The 15,272-nt window shown below is 41.3% G+C and overlaps 1 protein-coding gene across 2 annotated transcripts in view; it reads left to right on the top strand.

Moving 5' to 3' along the window:
- Positions 1-15,272, top strand: part of BMAL1 (basic helix-loop-helix ARNT like 1) — a 415,934-nt gene that overhangs the window by 39,689 nt on the left and 360,973 nt on the right. For both annotated transcript variants that reach the window (XM_086955926.1, XM_086955924.1), the window contains exon 3: positions 10,401-10,421. In XM_086955926.1, the coding sequence (XP_086812052.1) occupies positions 10,401-10,421 (21 nt within the window). The remainder of the gene's footprint in view (positions 1-10,400; positions 10,422-15,272) is intronic.

The raw sequence follows: 15,272 nt of genomic DNA, 5'->3' as shown, positions 1-15,272 counted from the left end.
ACTTATGTTCCCACTCACAGACCCACTCAGACACTCATGAACCCATTTACACACCCACTCAGAGACTCATGCACCTCTCACACACCTATTCAGACATGCACCTACTCACAGAGCAACTCAGACACGTACAGCCACTCACAGTTCCACTCAGACACTCATGCACCCACTCAGATCAATACAGACACTTACACAGCCATTCACACACCTATTCAGACACTCACACTCCCTCACAGACCCACTCAGAGAGTCATGCACCCACTCACAGGCCCACTCAGATACTCACACACCCATTCACAAACCCACTCAGAGACTCATGCACCCACTTACACACCTAATCAGAGACTCACACACACTCACAGGCCTACTCATAGACCCAGTGAGACACTCACAGACATACTCAGACTCTCACAACCACTCACAGACCCATTCACTCATGCGCCCATCCACAGACCCACTCAGAGGCTTATGAATCCACTCAGTCTAGCACCCATGCACAGACACACGGAGACTCATGCACCCAATCACAAATGCACTCTAAGACTTATACAGTTGCTCATGGACCCAGTCAGATCTCATGCACACAGTCTCAGAACTAATCAGACACTACTGCATTCACACACAGACTCCCTCAGAGACTCACGCACCCACTAACACAGTCACTAAGACTCACGCATCCACTCACAGAACCAGTCAGATATTAACACACTCACAGACCAACTGAGACTCACACACACTCACAGACCAATGTAGTCACTCACACACCCACAGACCCATAGCAGCACTCACTCAGATACTCACAGACATACACATGAACTGACACAACCACTCACATACACACACAGCTACTCACACACCCACTGACTTACCCATAGGGTCACTCACTGTCCTGGTCATAGACCAACAAAGGCACTCACCTACACATACAGCCACTCACACAGGCACTTAGACCGATAGTGCCACTCACAGACCTATACACAGACACTCACACACCCATTGAGACATTCACACACTCACTCACACACCTACTGAGACACTCATGCACTCACATACTCACTCCCACTCAAATGTTACTGGTTACAGTTAGGAAATAGTTTTCTTTTGGAATTCACTTAAAAAACCAAAGGTTACAGAGATGTTATAGTTAGGCTCAGATTTCACTCATCACTCATACAAAGCCATAGAAATTCAGCAGTTATAGTAATCTAAGCGATCTATAACATATGCCCCCACAGTGCACTGCTTATGACCTCTATTACATCGCTCATGACATGGTCAGTGACATCACTGATTACATCACTGATGACATTTCAAATGACATCATCCAGTGAGTGTAAGTGATCGGTAAAATCCCAGTGCATTTTCTATAGACTTCTTTGAGAAGGGCTACAGCAAAAACTGCTGAACATAATTGCACCAAATTTGGCAAAAAGCTAGATTTTAGTCCGCAGATTGTGCTTTTTGTTATTTGGTGTAAATTTGTTCAGTATTTGTTTAGGACTTAAGGGTCAAAATTATTTATATATCTAGACAGTTGGGCCCGCGAAAGGCTCAAGAGACTCTTGTGGGAGCGCCAGTTAAAAAATAGAGCATTCTGATTGGCCCAGGGAGCTTTATTTCCCTCGGGCCACTTTGCTGCTGATGGGAGTCATACTCCCTCGGGAGGAAGGGCTCTGATTGGCTGCAAGCAAGATGGCAGCCATCACGGGACTCCTGGACTTTGTCACTTGTTCTAAAGTTTGATCAAAATAAAGATATACGTGGCACGGCAGGGATACCCTGCCACCCTGGACCCAATGGGTGGGATCCAGAGTGACTCCCAAGGAAAAGAATTGAAAAACAAAACCGGCAATTTTTGCCACAATCCCTCGAGGCTCCCACAGGAAAATAAATATGGCAGACCGGGCACATTGGTAAACTAAGGAGAAGTGGGTGCACGGCCCCCTCCCCAAGCCATTATAGGCCCAGAGGGACTGTATTTCATAAGTGGAAGGGTGCACGTGGTCCCCCTTCTTGAGCCTTGAAAGGCCCTGGTTAGCCAACTGCTAATTCCAAAATGTGTCAAATATGGAGGGAGCCCACGGGACCTCCTCATTGGGAGTTGATGCTTTCAACTCCCATATGTACTAGCATTCTAAACTACATTTCCCAGAATGCCTTGTACCAGATTTAAGGCACGGCGAGTTAAACAGCAAACAAGTGTTACCACCTGAAGAACACGGAAGTTGAAATGCGTTGTAGTACCATCACATAGCTGGCGATTAAATAAAGGACTGTCATAAAGATACTTCTGGGAGTGCGGTGTAATCCTCATTGTGTATATAAATAAATCTACTGGCGATTGCCAGTAGGTAGTTATAGTTAGTACCAATGGTTACACTTCAATTCAATTCAATTTAATCTTTATTTTGGTTTAAAAAAACATAAAAGATATACAATACAATTTACACAACATAACAATAAAACATTCCAAAGGTATCGCTAGACCATAGCACAAGTATTGAAATTCATATTTTCAGTACTGACCTTTCTCACCTATTAAAAGAAAATAAGGACAATTAAAATTTAAGAGGTTTAAATACTTAAAACATATTGAGGAATTGTAGCACGATACATCATATTAACCAAGGACATCAAAATCTATCTAGCATCATTTCATTAAAACTTCCTAATTAGGAATCACTTGTTGAAAGTGCAAGTACTTAGAGTGCAACATGTATTCCACATATTTTCTTATTAATTAGTAGAGTGCAAATGCAAAACAAGTATGATAACAATGCTCCAAATGTAATGCATAAAATGCAAGTGCAGAACTAATATAATATCGACATTCCGAGCATAATAAACAAAAATTTCAAGCCTTCCTTTACTCTTTCTAAGCCTACACCATATAGATACCTACTAACACTAAAAACGACCTTTTGTGAAGTATCAATTCTTAGTATTCTTTCTGCTTCATGGCAAGACCTAATACCCAATAACCGACAAATGGGTTTAATCATTGGATTTTGCATAACCTGGACAAAAGAATAACAAATGTAAGTAATTTTCTTTTGCACCGGATTAACAAAATACACAGCGCTCAATATTTTCCTCCTCCTGTTTGCGGGCCCATTTCGATGTGTTTGAATTAATTTGCAGAACACCATATCGAAATTTCATATATAACGATTTTGTTAGCTGTGCCTGCACCTCACCCAAGAATGGCTCAAAACCCCAAATTGACTTCATTAAAAGAAACTGTGTTGTTAATGTGCCTGTTGCTGCGCTATGGGACACACCATCTTGGATATAGGCCCAAAAGACAGATTTTTATATTTTCTTAGAGGCCAAAAACAGTTGAGCAGGTTCCTCCCAAAAATGACTCAACCCTAATTTACGGAACCAACTATTAACATGCTTGTGCCACAGAAAACCCATTCCGCAATTGAACCTTGAAATTTCCTCAAGTCCTTCTTTATAATGTACGAGCTCTGCTGTAGACCAGAGTCGCACCCAAAATAATAGTGGTCTTAGAATTGCCTGATGATCCATACGGCGCACATTTAGGTCCATCACAATAGGTATTAGTGGTGCACACTTTGGAATCCGTAATGATTTCCTAATAAACGTATTTTCTCCTACCATAAAAGTATTGTTACTTGAAGGCCCCCATAGCTCTGCCCCATAAAGAGAAGCTGATTGTGCCCTATACTTGTATACCTCGAGGGCAGGGGATACCGCTTTAGACATACTACTCTCATGTTTCTTTACTATCGGTAAAGAGTTTTGGAGTAAAATTATTTTACTTTTCTCCAATTGCTGTTTCCAAGTAATTTTAGTGTACATAGGTTATACCTAAATAATTAAAATTATGCACGTACTCTAGCGTCTGATTTTTTACTGTTAACATTAAAGACTTATGGGGATTCACCGCCATATACTTTGTTTTGCTAGAATTTATTACCAGGCCTTTAGTTTCACAATATGCATCAAAAGTTTCTATTAAACATTGTAAACCTTTTGGGGTTTGGGATATTAAGATAGTATTGTCTGCAAATAAAAGAGGTACTGGTACCCCCCTAACTTGGGAGAATCGTGTTCGCAGCCCAATAGTTATTCCGCTATATCATTCACATATAATGAAAATAGGGTGGGCGCCAACACACATCCCTGCCTTACGCCCCTGTTTACTTGAATTAGCTCACCATGTTTACATAGAAAAAGCATTTTTTGGCTTCGCTATAACTTTGGCACAGGTTGATGAATCTTAACAAAATGTTCCCCACAAAATGTCAAGTTGGGTATTCTTTCTCATGGAAAGCATGGGCCGAGAAAAAGGGGGGGTCAAAAAAGCTAGGTTTACCATGTTGATTGCCATAGGACCTTTAGTCGAAGCTGCAGCCCGAAACACTAAACTGAATTACACCAAATATGACTGAAAAGAAGATTTGGTTATGCAGATCTTGCTTTTAGTTATTTGGTGTGAATCCGTTCAGTAGCTGTTGGGAAAATAAAGTTAGTGATATCTGTGACCATGAAGACTTCGTGAAAAATAACAAGCCTATGCAGGAAAATGCAGAGCTCTGATTGGCTGCAAACACTTTAACCACGAAGTACTGGCAGTCATCGTGGGACTCGGCTCCAACCATGTTCCCCCAAAAAAACATAAAGAAATGGGGGCAGGGTAGGAATACCCTGGTCCTATTAAGTTTGTCCTGGAGCCCCAGAGGACACCAACATGCCAAAAAAGCAGTAAAAACAAATATTACAAAATCACGATATTTGCGAATTCGCCGGAAAAATATTTTTTTAAAAAACAAGCGCAGGCTCCCGTACTTGTTTTTAATTAACCCCCTGCATGGGCCATATCCCGGGGGCATAACTTAAAAATAGAAGGGGGTGCCTGGGGCTACCCCTCCTAGGGCTTATCACCTCCCTGGGGCACTGCTTATAATGTATTTGGACAGGCTCTCTCAGCCCTCCTGCACCCCAAGGACCACCAACTCCCTGGGGCAAAAGTAACTAAATGATTGTGGGGGAGCTCCAGGAACAACCACATCCCTGGGGTACAGCTTATAATGTATGCCAACGGACCCACTCAGCCTGCCCGCGCCCCAGAAACCACCACCTTCATGTGGCAAAAGTATTTAAATAAATTCAGTAGGGCCTTTGTGCCCCCCTGCAGCCCTGGGGACCACCAACTCACTGGGGCTAAATTGAATGAAGCCATTTATGGCACTGGGGACCACCACCCCCCAGGGCCGGCTCTTGTTACCCCCTGAGGTGCCCACCCCCTGGAGGTAGCTGTTTGCTTTTGCTTGGTGGAAGCTGACCGCTCCCACCAAGCAAAAGCAAACATAACTCCATTTTCTGAAAGCCGTAGCTGTCAAACAGGTCCAGCTTGCTGAAACCAGTGACCCATGTTGAGGACCGCTGGGGGAGCCTCAAGGCCCCTTTTTCCACAACTCTGCAAGCTGCCTCCTGGCGCACTACTTGTTGGGGGATGAAATCCCTTTGGATGCTGAGGGTCCTTGGGGTCCAACAACCCCTCCTGTTACCTCAAGTAGACAGTGGGATTGCTTAGAGTCTATCTAAGCCCCCCCCCCCCCTTCCCCACCACTCTGCAGGCGTGTATCCTGGCGTACTACTAGTTCACCATTTACTGTCAGTTACACACCCACTCTCAACCATACAGATACTCACACGCACTCCCTCATGTATACATTATTTTACATACCCCCACACTCTTCAATACACCACTTACACACCCACTCACTCACCCATACAGACATTGAACAATGGCATTGGAAAATGCACAGGCGGCAAATTAAGCATGGCATAGAAAAATATTCCCCAACAGCAAATTTAGACTGGCGTTGAAAAATACACTCGAGCAGGAAATTAAGCATGGCATAGAAAAAATCCACAAACAGCAAATTCAGGAAAGCATATATAGTATACAGTAAGGCAGAAAATTCAGCAAGGCAATAATAAAATACACATTACAAACTCAGCGTGGAAAAGAACACCATCCACCAATAACACCCGACGTCCCGGTGAGTGATCTCATCTCTCACCCAAAATTACTCTCAAGTCCCCGGTGCTTGGAGATCCTTCATAGTACTTCAGGCGCAAAGTGAAATGTCCAATCAGATGTATGAAATCCTTGCGCAGCCATTCCTCCATAGGAGCGGTATTCTTTTAACTGGTTCAACTACAGGCAGCAGAGCTTCGACAGGAAGCAGAAACAAGTGGTTACCCTGATGCAGCTATTACAATCCTTCGCATCTGTTCACACAACTGTGATCACCCGCAACAGCTGAACAAGTGTGCAAGAGGCAACATTTTCTGTAAATCGGCAGTGAAATAAACATTAAACGGAAACCCTGTGATATCCTGGGAGCGTATGAGGTCCGTAGAGAACTGTCAGCAAAGCAACTCACACTCAATTCAAGATGGTGTCTGTGAGGCTGGCGTCCATACTCTCTGCAGCAGAACAATGCATGACACAAGGAAATTTGCAGGGCGATCCTATATCGCCACTAAAGGCTGTGCTATAAAGTGTGTATTTGTTTGATATCACATGGGATAACGGTACAGCAAATGTTCTGACAAAGTGGACCAAACTGAAATTATATAATAGATTAATTTACTCCGATCACGCCTTGTAGGTTTATTTTGTGTTCTCGCCCCAGGGCTCTTCTTGTGACCTACTTTCTTCTGCTGCCAAAGCGTATTTACTTTCATTTACCCTTTTCACCATTTGGAGCATATCATTCCACAGACTGATAAGGGAAGCGCGTCAATGTATACTGATAACAGGCCATTAATTGTAGGAGCCTGGTTACAGTTGAGATTTCTGCATCAGCCAGTCATAAAGGTAGCACCGATTACTCTGTCTTTTTAACATGAGTAAGAGCACAGCAGTCACAAAAGGTAACCTGGAGGCCTTACATCGTACTAGAGATGGATTCAGACCTGGCTTAAACACGGTATATCATGTAGGTGAAGTGGGAATCACAATAAATATGGAGTTTTTAATCCATTTTGGGGCAATGTCTACGTCACAGGAGAGGACTAGGATTTCGTTCTCGCACTAATATTACATTTAAAAAAAAAAATTCACACAGTGTGATGGACAACCATTTGCCGTCAGTTGTTTGGCTGTATGTTTGGAACGTTTAAGGGTGGAGACAACTCGTTCTCAAGATGGCTTCGTGGCTACAGCACCAGCTCTGTTTTCTGAGGTCTAATCTTTGACCCAGCTGAAGCTAAATCACAAGATCGAATGAGTATTGATTTTAGGGGGGCAGTTTTAGTAGACTATGCAGCTCGCAGATTTCAGTGTGGACAGTGGCCCATTTGTAGTGGTTGGGGAACAGTTCAATGGCACTACACGAGCGGAGCAGTCCAAGCAACCTCAAGGGTGGGCAGAGTAGGAAAGGGCCAGGGTTGGAGTCTCGTTGGACAAATTAAAAACAATTTCTTTTTTTGCAAACAATACATTTTAAAACACGAAATAATAAATAAAATAAAATAAAAAGGATAACAAGACACTGATTTTAAAGGCAGTTGAGAAGTGATACTCATTAAATATTTTAATACACCATGGTCTACAGAGCAAATCCTCCCCAGTAGTTTAGTTTTTGGGGCCATTCCCAAAGCATTTTACATTACAGTGTAACTGTGGAGCAAATGAGGAATAACCAGGCTATGATATTTTGACATCCCCTTGCATTTCAAAAACAGCATTAATTTCCATCTACTTTGCAGTTCCTTTCGTCATTTTGCCATATAATAGGACAAAAAATTTACTTGAAGAGAAACAATTGGAAAAGTTAAACATTGCACAGATCGCAACATCTCATATTTAAAATAGCAGAGCTATCCACCCGAAACCTTGGACCACTTTTGTAGATATTGATAACTGTGTCATATTAAGTTGTGAGCGTTTACCATGAATTACCTCTACATATCTCAATTAAATTATATCAATGGCATCCTGAAATAGGCATTTGCAGCTACGATAACTGTGCCTCTTCATCAGCACGAGATCCCCTCCAAATAATTAGAAATTGTCACTCCATGTCCCACAACTTCCGCCTCTTAAATTTAGTGAAAATGAAACATGATTTGTTCTCAAACAAACGATTTTCATTTTCTGAAAATATACTTCTGTACTCCCAAATTTCAACTTGCCATTTTCAATATGCGAGTCAATTGTATAATCTTTCCCAGGTATCTCTCATTTGCCAGTCATGCCATGATGTGCACTTGTTTTTCAGCCTTGCATTTTGGGCTCCATACTCCCATATGCCATCCATGCCACAATATGCCCATTAGCTCTTTATGCCAACCAAGCTATATTGTGCACCTGCTCTACATAAGCCACGCTGTGATAGTCTCTCTTCATGTGCTTCATGTCAGCTAAGCCTTAATGTGTTCATATTCCTCCATATCCGAGCCATGATATGCCCATTTCCCTCATGTGGCAGTTTAGCCGTTATGTGCGGATTTCACCTCATAACAGCCATGCCATTATGTCCTCCTATCTCCATATGAAAGCAATGCAATCATGCTACTGTTCTCACTCATATGCCAATCTTTGGTGTTGGTGCCCGTGTTCCCTATCCCAAAGCAAACACATTGCAATGGTTCTTTATACTCTGATATAGTTCAATGACTTGTCGGGTTTTCCACTATGTTCCAGCTCTGCAATGTGGTTTCCATTTTCTGCAATAGCCAGCGATATCATAACGTACCTATTCTTGCTCCATCTGCCTGCCATGATATTCTCAACTCCCCCATATATAATTTGGAAATTATTCAGACACAAGATCGCCCCTCACTCTCACCTCACACACACTTTTTCTTTCCCTCTCTCCCTTGGCTCTGCTTAGCTACACAGAGCATTGTTCCAATGGATGAGAACAAGGGCAGCACAAAACACATCATATAGCACTGCAGGGCCTTCCCTTTAGCCTTGCTAAGGAGAGCTGCCCAATGTCTAGAGCTAGAACCAGAAGAGAGGCAACTCTAGGTGAGGATTGGTAGACTTGAAACTGCCCTTTTGGCACAACTGTCCCAGCTGGTCTTCCAGACTTGCAGAGGACCTTAAGACAGTGCCTGCTCAGCTGTTGAGTGCTTGGTGTAGCACCCATCACAGTACTGGAGATTGAAAGGGTCCTATTGTAAAAAGACAACTACAAAAACAATTGGTAACTGGTGAAGTGGAAGACCTAGTCAGCTTGTGAAGCTGGTGCTTGTGCAATGATCACTCCATAGAACCTGGGATGGTGAAACGCTAGGAAGGTGAAGGGGCAGTGCTCATTGTGGAGAGACCGCACAATCATCAGGTAAAAGCAGATCTATCTTCTTCAGCAGTAATGTAAAATAAGTAACGGTTCATGATCCCCACAGCCCATATCGATACTAGCCGAAGAAGGCAAGAAATCCAGAAAGGTATCCTGAAAAACCAAGGCAGCGTTCCTGGAAGAACATACATACTGAGCTATTGGTAGAGAGCCTCAACAGTTCAACAGCTAAATTCAAATCCCACAATGGAAGCCAGACGAGACTTGTATAGAACCTGCCACAACAAATGCAGCCTGCATATAGTGGAGATTGGGGATATGGCAACAATGGGGCAGGAAATTGGCATGAAAATAAGTTGAAGCAATGGTCAGTGAGGCTTACTTCTGCAATAAAATAATTCCAATATTTCAACACTAGCCTGATGCTCAACTAATGCTTCTTCGGTCCCGTGTAGCAAACCTACTAAATTAGAACAGTCAACCTTCAAATTAAAAGCTCGTCAGTCAAGCAAGATTGAATACAGCTACTCTGACTGGCTGAACTATAAGAGTGGGCAATCAAGCGTACAAACAAAGCTGCAGGAAGTGATGTAACTGGCCCAGAAGCAGCAATAGGAAAGCTACACACCCCAAAAAGACATTGGCGAATATGGGAAGAAGAATGATCACACACAACCCATTCGGACAGCACAGGCAAGCAATTTACAACTTAAAATGGTAAAATAAAACGAAAGAAACACACATACTTGTTGAAGTGACCACAACCAGGGCACACACTGAAAAATTGGAACTGCCTCAGTAGGAGGTTATGAATTGAGCCAAAAGCTATATTTTGTGATTGTAACATGCACATCTCTCATAAAACGCACACCGACTCCTTTCGGAGTATGCACACATCACCTTCCCTTTCCTATTTTTATCTTTTCCCTGACTTGATGGTGTCTATACCGTTTGTTCTTAAATATTTAATAAACTTTTGGCGTTGTTAATGATTAATGATGTTAGGTGGTACCAAAATGTATTAGTCACTTAATAGAACAGTTAATAATAACAAGTGTATTTTCTCTTTGAGATTTATAATCCCAAATTGTTCTCTTTATCTTTTAGGCTTGATGGATTTTCCTTTGAGTAAGTACTGCGAAATATTTGACTTACCTACACGTTTTTGATCTTGATAGCAATTATTATTTCTTAAACAAATACACATTTGTGGAAAGTTGGGCCAATTTTTAATACCTAATACATGCAGTCTAGTTGATGTGGCCAGAAATCAACTAATATAATAATAATCAAAGGAAATGATTTGATTTTCGTGGATCAGAACATACGTGATAGCAGAACGTTGTATATTAGGCATATCTAAACATTGTTCGACATACATGCTGGGTTTCGCTTTCTGTCATTTGGGCTTGTACATAGGCTTCGATGCTTCCATATTTTAACTTTACATTTCTTTCGCACCCTTGCTGTAACAGAGTTGCGATGATTTAAGTTATTGCTAAAAATATATATTTTAATTACTAAAACAAATTGAATGCTTGACATAGGATACACTGCATTTTGTTCTATAGCCATTAGTTTCTTTATAAACCATTTTCCTTCTGAATTCATGTCTTTGTTTAGAAGTGTTTGTAACTGCCATTCGTCCCATTTTCCCTTCAATACCCTAGCCATCTCTATTGCGTATTACTCGGTTTATCAACTATATTTTAGAGGAAGTGCGACTATATAAAGGGCGGGGTTCTGACGTAATTCGACTACTTACTGTGGCCAAAATAAGAGAAATACAGTTTTTCTAATACGGCCATCCATAATATGGAAAATAGACTCTGGCTTCACCTCAAGAGGCTAGTTCCCTCTAACCCTCCTGCGTATGTCTCATGTCAACCCCTCTAAATAGTGTCAAAGGTCTAATGGTGCTTCTTATACTCTACTAAAGGAAACCGTGTGCATTAACTCCAGAGGGAATGCGTGTCAGTCATCTCCTATGCAAATGCAGACATAACCCTCACACATTGCAACCTGTTTTTGGGCCACATTTTAGAAGGTCTTGAAGCCCCATGCCGTTTCCCCTACATATTGGCGCACTCGTTGTGATGCACAGTGTGGTCAGCTTGAAGTGCTTGTGTGCCTAAGAGCACAGTTCTTGGATTACAGTCCAATGTGTTTGAATGTTTCACTTTTTTTCACTGTGGATGCTTGATAGATCGTGGTGAGCATTGTTTTTTAATATAATGTTACTGGTTTCAGCTTTGACAGATGAGTTCTTCCAAAATGCATGATGTGGCAGCAACAGTGACATATTTTCCATTGTTTTTCTTATACCTGCTTTTGAGGTGAGTTAGTCACCAGGTTGTGCTTATGTGCTCCGGTATAGCCCATACTTTTCCGGATTAGGTGTAACAAATATTGTGTCTGACCTGACCACGAATTGGATAGAGGAAGAAATAAGAAACAAACTGTGGCAATACCAGTCGGTTTGGATGAATGAAAGTGCCTTTTGTGTCACTAATAAATGTAGGCACTCAATAAGTTATAAATGCATATACTCTGTCTCTCGTTGCACTCTTGCATCTATTCATCCATCCGCTGCCTCATTCTTTCATTCACACTCTAAAACAATCGCAACAAAACACACAAACTCAAAAATATATACGTTAAAGAATGCAGGTAGAGAAATGAAAACATGCTGCCATCTAAACACAGTACGCATATGTTTGCAATACAAAACTAAAAATAGATGCAGGTGCCCATCTTTCAGAGGTATGGTAAATAGTCTATTGTTGTGTTAAAGTCCAGCATGGCCGACACATTCCGAACCAAGGTGTTGGCCCTCTTGGAATGGTGAAACAATGATACAATATAGACAGCAACACTCCATAATGGCCTCCTGGTTTAGAGGAAGTAGCCACATTGGATGAGGCATGCTACAGGTTAAATGAACGACAAGCAAGTCACTCGTGCCTGGAGAGCTGAAGTATTGACTTAAGTAACATTAAAGTAAAAAGAGGACAAGCAACGATATTAAAGGGGAACCATAAAAAGGGTACCTCAGTTATGTGATGATAGTTATCTTAGGGCACGATTTATAGTCACTTGATATAACTATAACTGCTGAATTTCGATGGCTTTGTGTGTGTACAATCTGAACCTAACTAAGATGTCCCTGCAACCTTTGGTTTTTTTAGTGACAAGATATATACATATCGATTATTTTTATTATTGACTTGTAACAATAGCCAACTCAGACACACTATGTTGGTTATAAGGCTTCCCCCAAGGCACCCATTAGGCATACCATAATGAAATTACAACTTTATACACAATGTGTTAAACCAATATAAAACCTCTACTTACAAACCCTAATAAGGATTACCATGGTGTAAATCATTTGTCCCTATGGTTTGTTCAGGTGGGTCACCAACACCAAAACTTTTGCCTACCAAGGTAATCTACGAGATTCCTTCTAACAAAATATATGCGTAGAGGCTTTATCACTTAGTAATAGCAATTCACTGTTAAGCGCCTATTGTCATTTCCACATGCTTTCCACAATAAGTAAAGCCTACTTGGTTTGTCATAACATTTCCATAGAAATGTATCAGACCTAAAGAATCTGACATAACTTTTTCCTGTGTACTGACCAGGCCGCTAGCCCTCACTAATGGCTTGACACTGTATAAAACACAGGTTTATTGAAGGCCATATAAACTGGCAATCATCATGCATACAGTTGTAAAATTATAAATACGTACACAATTACAGATGGAAAAACATATGCAACCCCTTTTGATAGCCTAACAAGAATCAACTTCCAGGGTTTGTCAGAGTGGGTGATCAACACCAAAACAAATGAACAAAGAACAAAGAACGTACCCCGCCAATAGATAATGTGGTCCCAGATGTAACAACAGATTGATTTGTATGAACTGAAGAATGTGAGTGGAATGTCTGAACTTTAGGTAGTATTAGGTTTTGAAACACTGCAAGAATGAAAGTATGAATGAAGTATGAAATGTTACTGGGTAGGTTCCTAAGAAGAATGTTATTTTTGTCACTTTTACTTGTTTTCTAAATTGACTATGTATACTGTGCAATATTTATAAGATAATTATATGCGATGGATGTATATAAATGCTTTCTACACTAAAATAAAAATACCTATATATTTGCTAAAAACTTTTTCTTGCAAGTAATTGAATGGTGTTGATCTTGTAATGTGCAGTACCTACTCCTAGGTTTATCACCCCTCACATACTGGGATCCCGGATCTGGGACCACATTATCTATTGGCGGGGTACGTTCTTTGTTCTTTGTTCAGTGTTTCTCTCCCCCCACGTCCCGCCTGCATCCAGCAAGAAACCCATTGGGGAACCCCCTTCTTTCGCTTCAACACCAAAACAAATACCTATTATGGTAATTTCGGAGATTACATGTAACAAATTTCAAGGACCTGTAACCTAATGTGACAACAGTCCACTGTTAGAGGCTCATTGGATGTAGTATTTTTTTTTCAAAATACATACGTCAGGCGTACTCCCTTTGTAATAGTGTTTCATAAAAAACAGGTTAGACCTTTGGCATCTGGCATAACATTCCTCAGCACACCAATCAACCCTATAGCTGTTATCTTTGGCTCGTCACCATAACCAACTCAGGGCTACTGTACTGAGCGTAAGCTTTCCCGCAATGCACCCATCAGGTGCGCAGTCATAAAATTTCAAATGTATACAAAATTACAGTTGACATGGCCAAAGGCTAGGTCTTCTAACAGGGCTTAGCACCGATTCTCACTGTGCGAATCATCTATACCGATGGTTTGTAAGAGGGGGTAACCAGCATCCAAGCATATGCCTGCTAAAGCAGTTTGTGAGATTTAATGGAATAAAAAAACTGTAGGCTTTAAATCAGACTAATACTAATCCACCCATAAATGTCTATTGCCTTTAGCATATACTTTTCATAACCAATATGCCAGGCCTACTGCCTTTATTGTAACTTTCCATAGTAAACAATCAGACCTATTGCCTTTATCTTGGCATGTCACTAGAACCAGCTCAAGTCTACTGTACTGAGCATAAGCTTTCTACAAGGCAACCACCCAGCATAGATTCATAAGAGTACAAATGTATACAGAATTACAGATAGAAAAGAAAAATACTCTATTTTCACATGGAGCCTAACAAGGATTTTTGTTGTGCATATTTTCTGTTCTCTCAGTTTGTTTGGGTGAATCACCAGTACCAAACCTCTTACCTACTATAGTAATCTGTGAAATTCCATGTAACAAAATACCTGCTTACAGGCTTTAGTAAAGTGTAATGGCAATTCATCATTGAAAGCCCGTTCTCTTTAACACATGCTTTTCACAATAAAGTCAAATCTAATGACTTTAGTATAACATTTCATGATATTTTCTGCATCGTAGCATGACTTTTCCCAATGAACCAATGAGGCCTTTACCCTTTAATATTAGCTTTATGCTTTACCCAACAGTGGCCTATTCAAGTGCACATAAACTGGCAACCATCATGCATACAGTTAAAAAATGACAATACGTAAAGAAAACACAGCTTGTAAAACAATATAACCCCTCTCAACAGGGCCTAACCAGAATCATCACAGTCAAGTCAATTCAAGTCAAGTCAGAATTTATATAGCGCACTACATACCCAGAGGGTCTCAAGGCGCTTGAGGAAGGGGGGGGGGGGAGGTTTACTTATCGAATATCCAGGTTTTAAGCTGTTTTCTGAAGGCTAGGTGGTTTTGAGTAAGGCAGAGGTGGATGGGAAGGGAATTCCAGGTTTTGGCCGCTAAGTAGGAGAAGGATCTTCCCCCCATGGTGGCTTTGTGGATGCGCGGAACAGCGGCCAGGGCTTGGTTGTACGAACGCAGCTGGCGGGTGGGGGTGTAAAAGGAAAGGTGCGTGTTGAGACAATCAGGTCCAAGTTCGTATAGGGCTTTGTGTGCGTGGGTGAG

The sequence above is a fragment of the Lissotriton vulgaris genome, chromosome 2_1 (genome assembly GCF_964263255.1).
Source record: "Lissotriton vulgaris chromosome 2_1, aLisVul1.2, whole genome shotgun sequence".
NCBI lineage: Eukaryota > Metazoa > Chordata > Amphibia > Caudata > Salamandridae > Lissotriton > Lissotriton vulgaris.
Note: the sequence above shows the minus strand (reverse complement) of the source record. Positions and strands in the feature narration are given on the sequence as shown.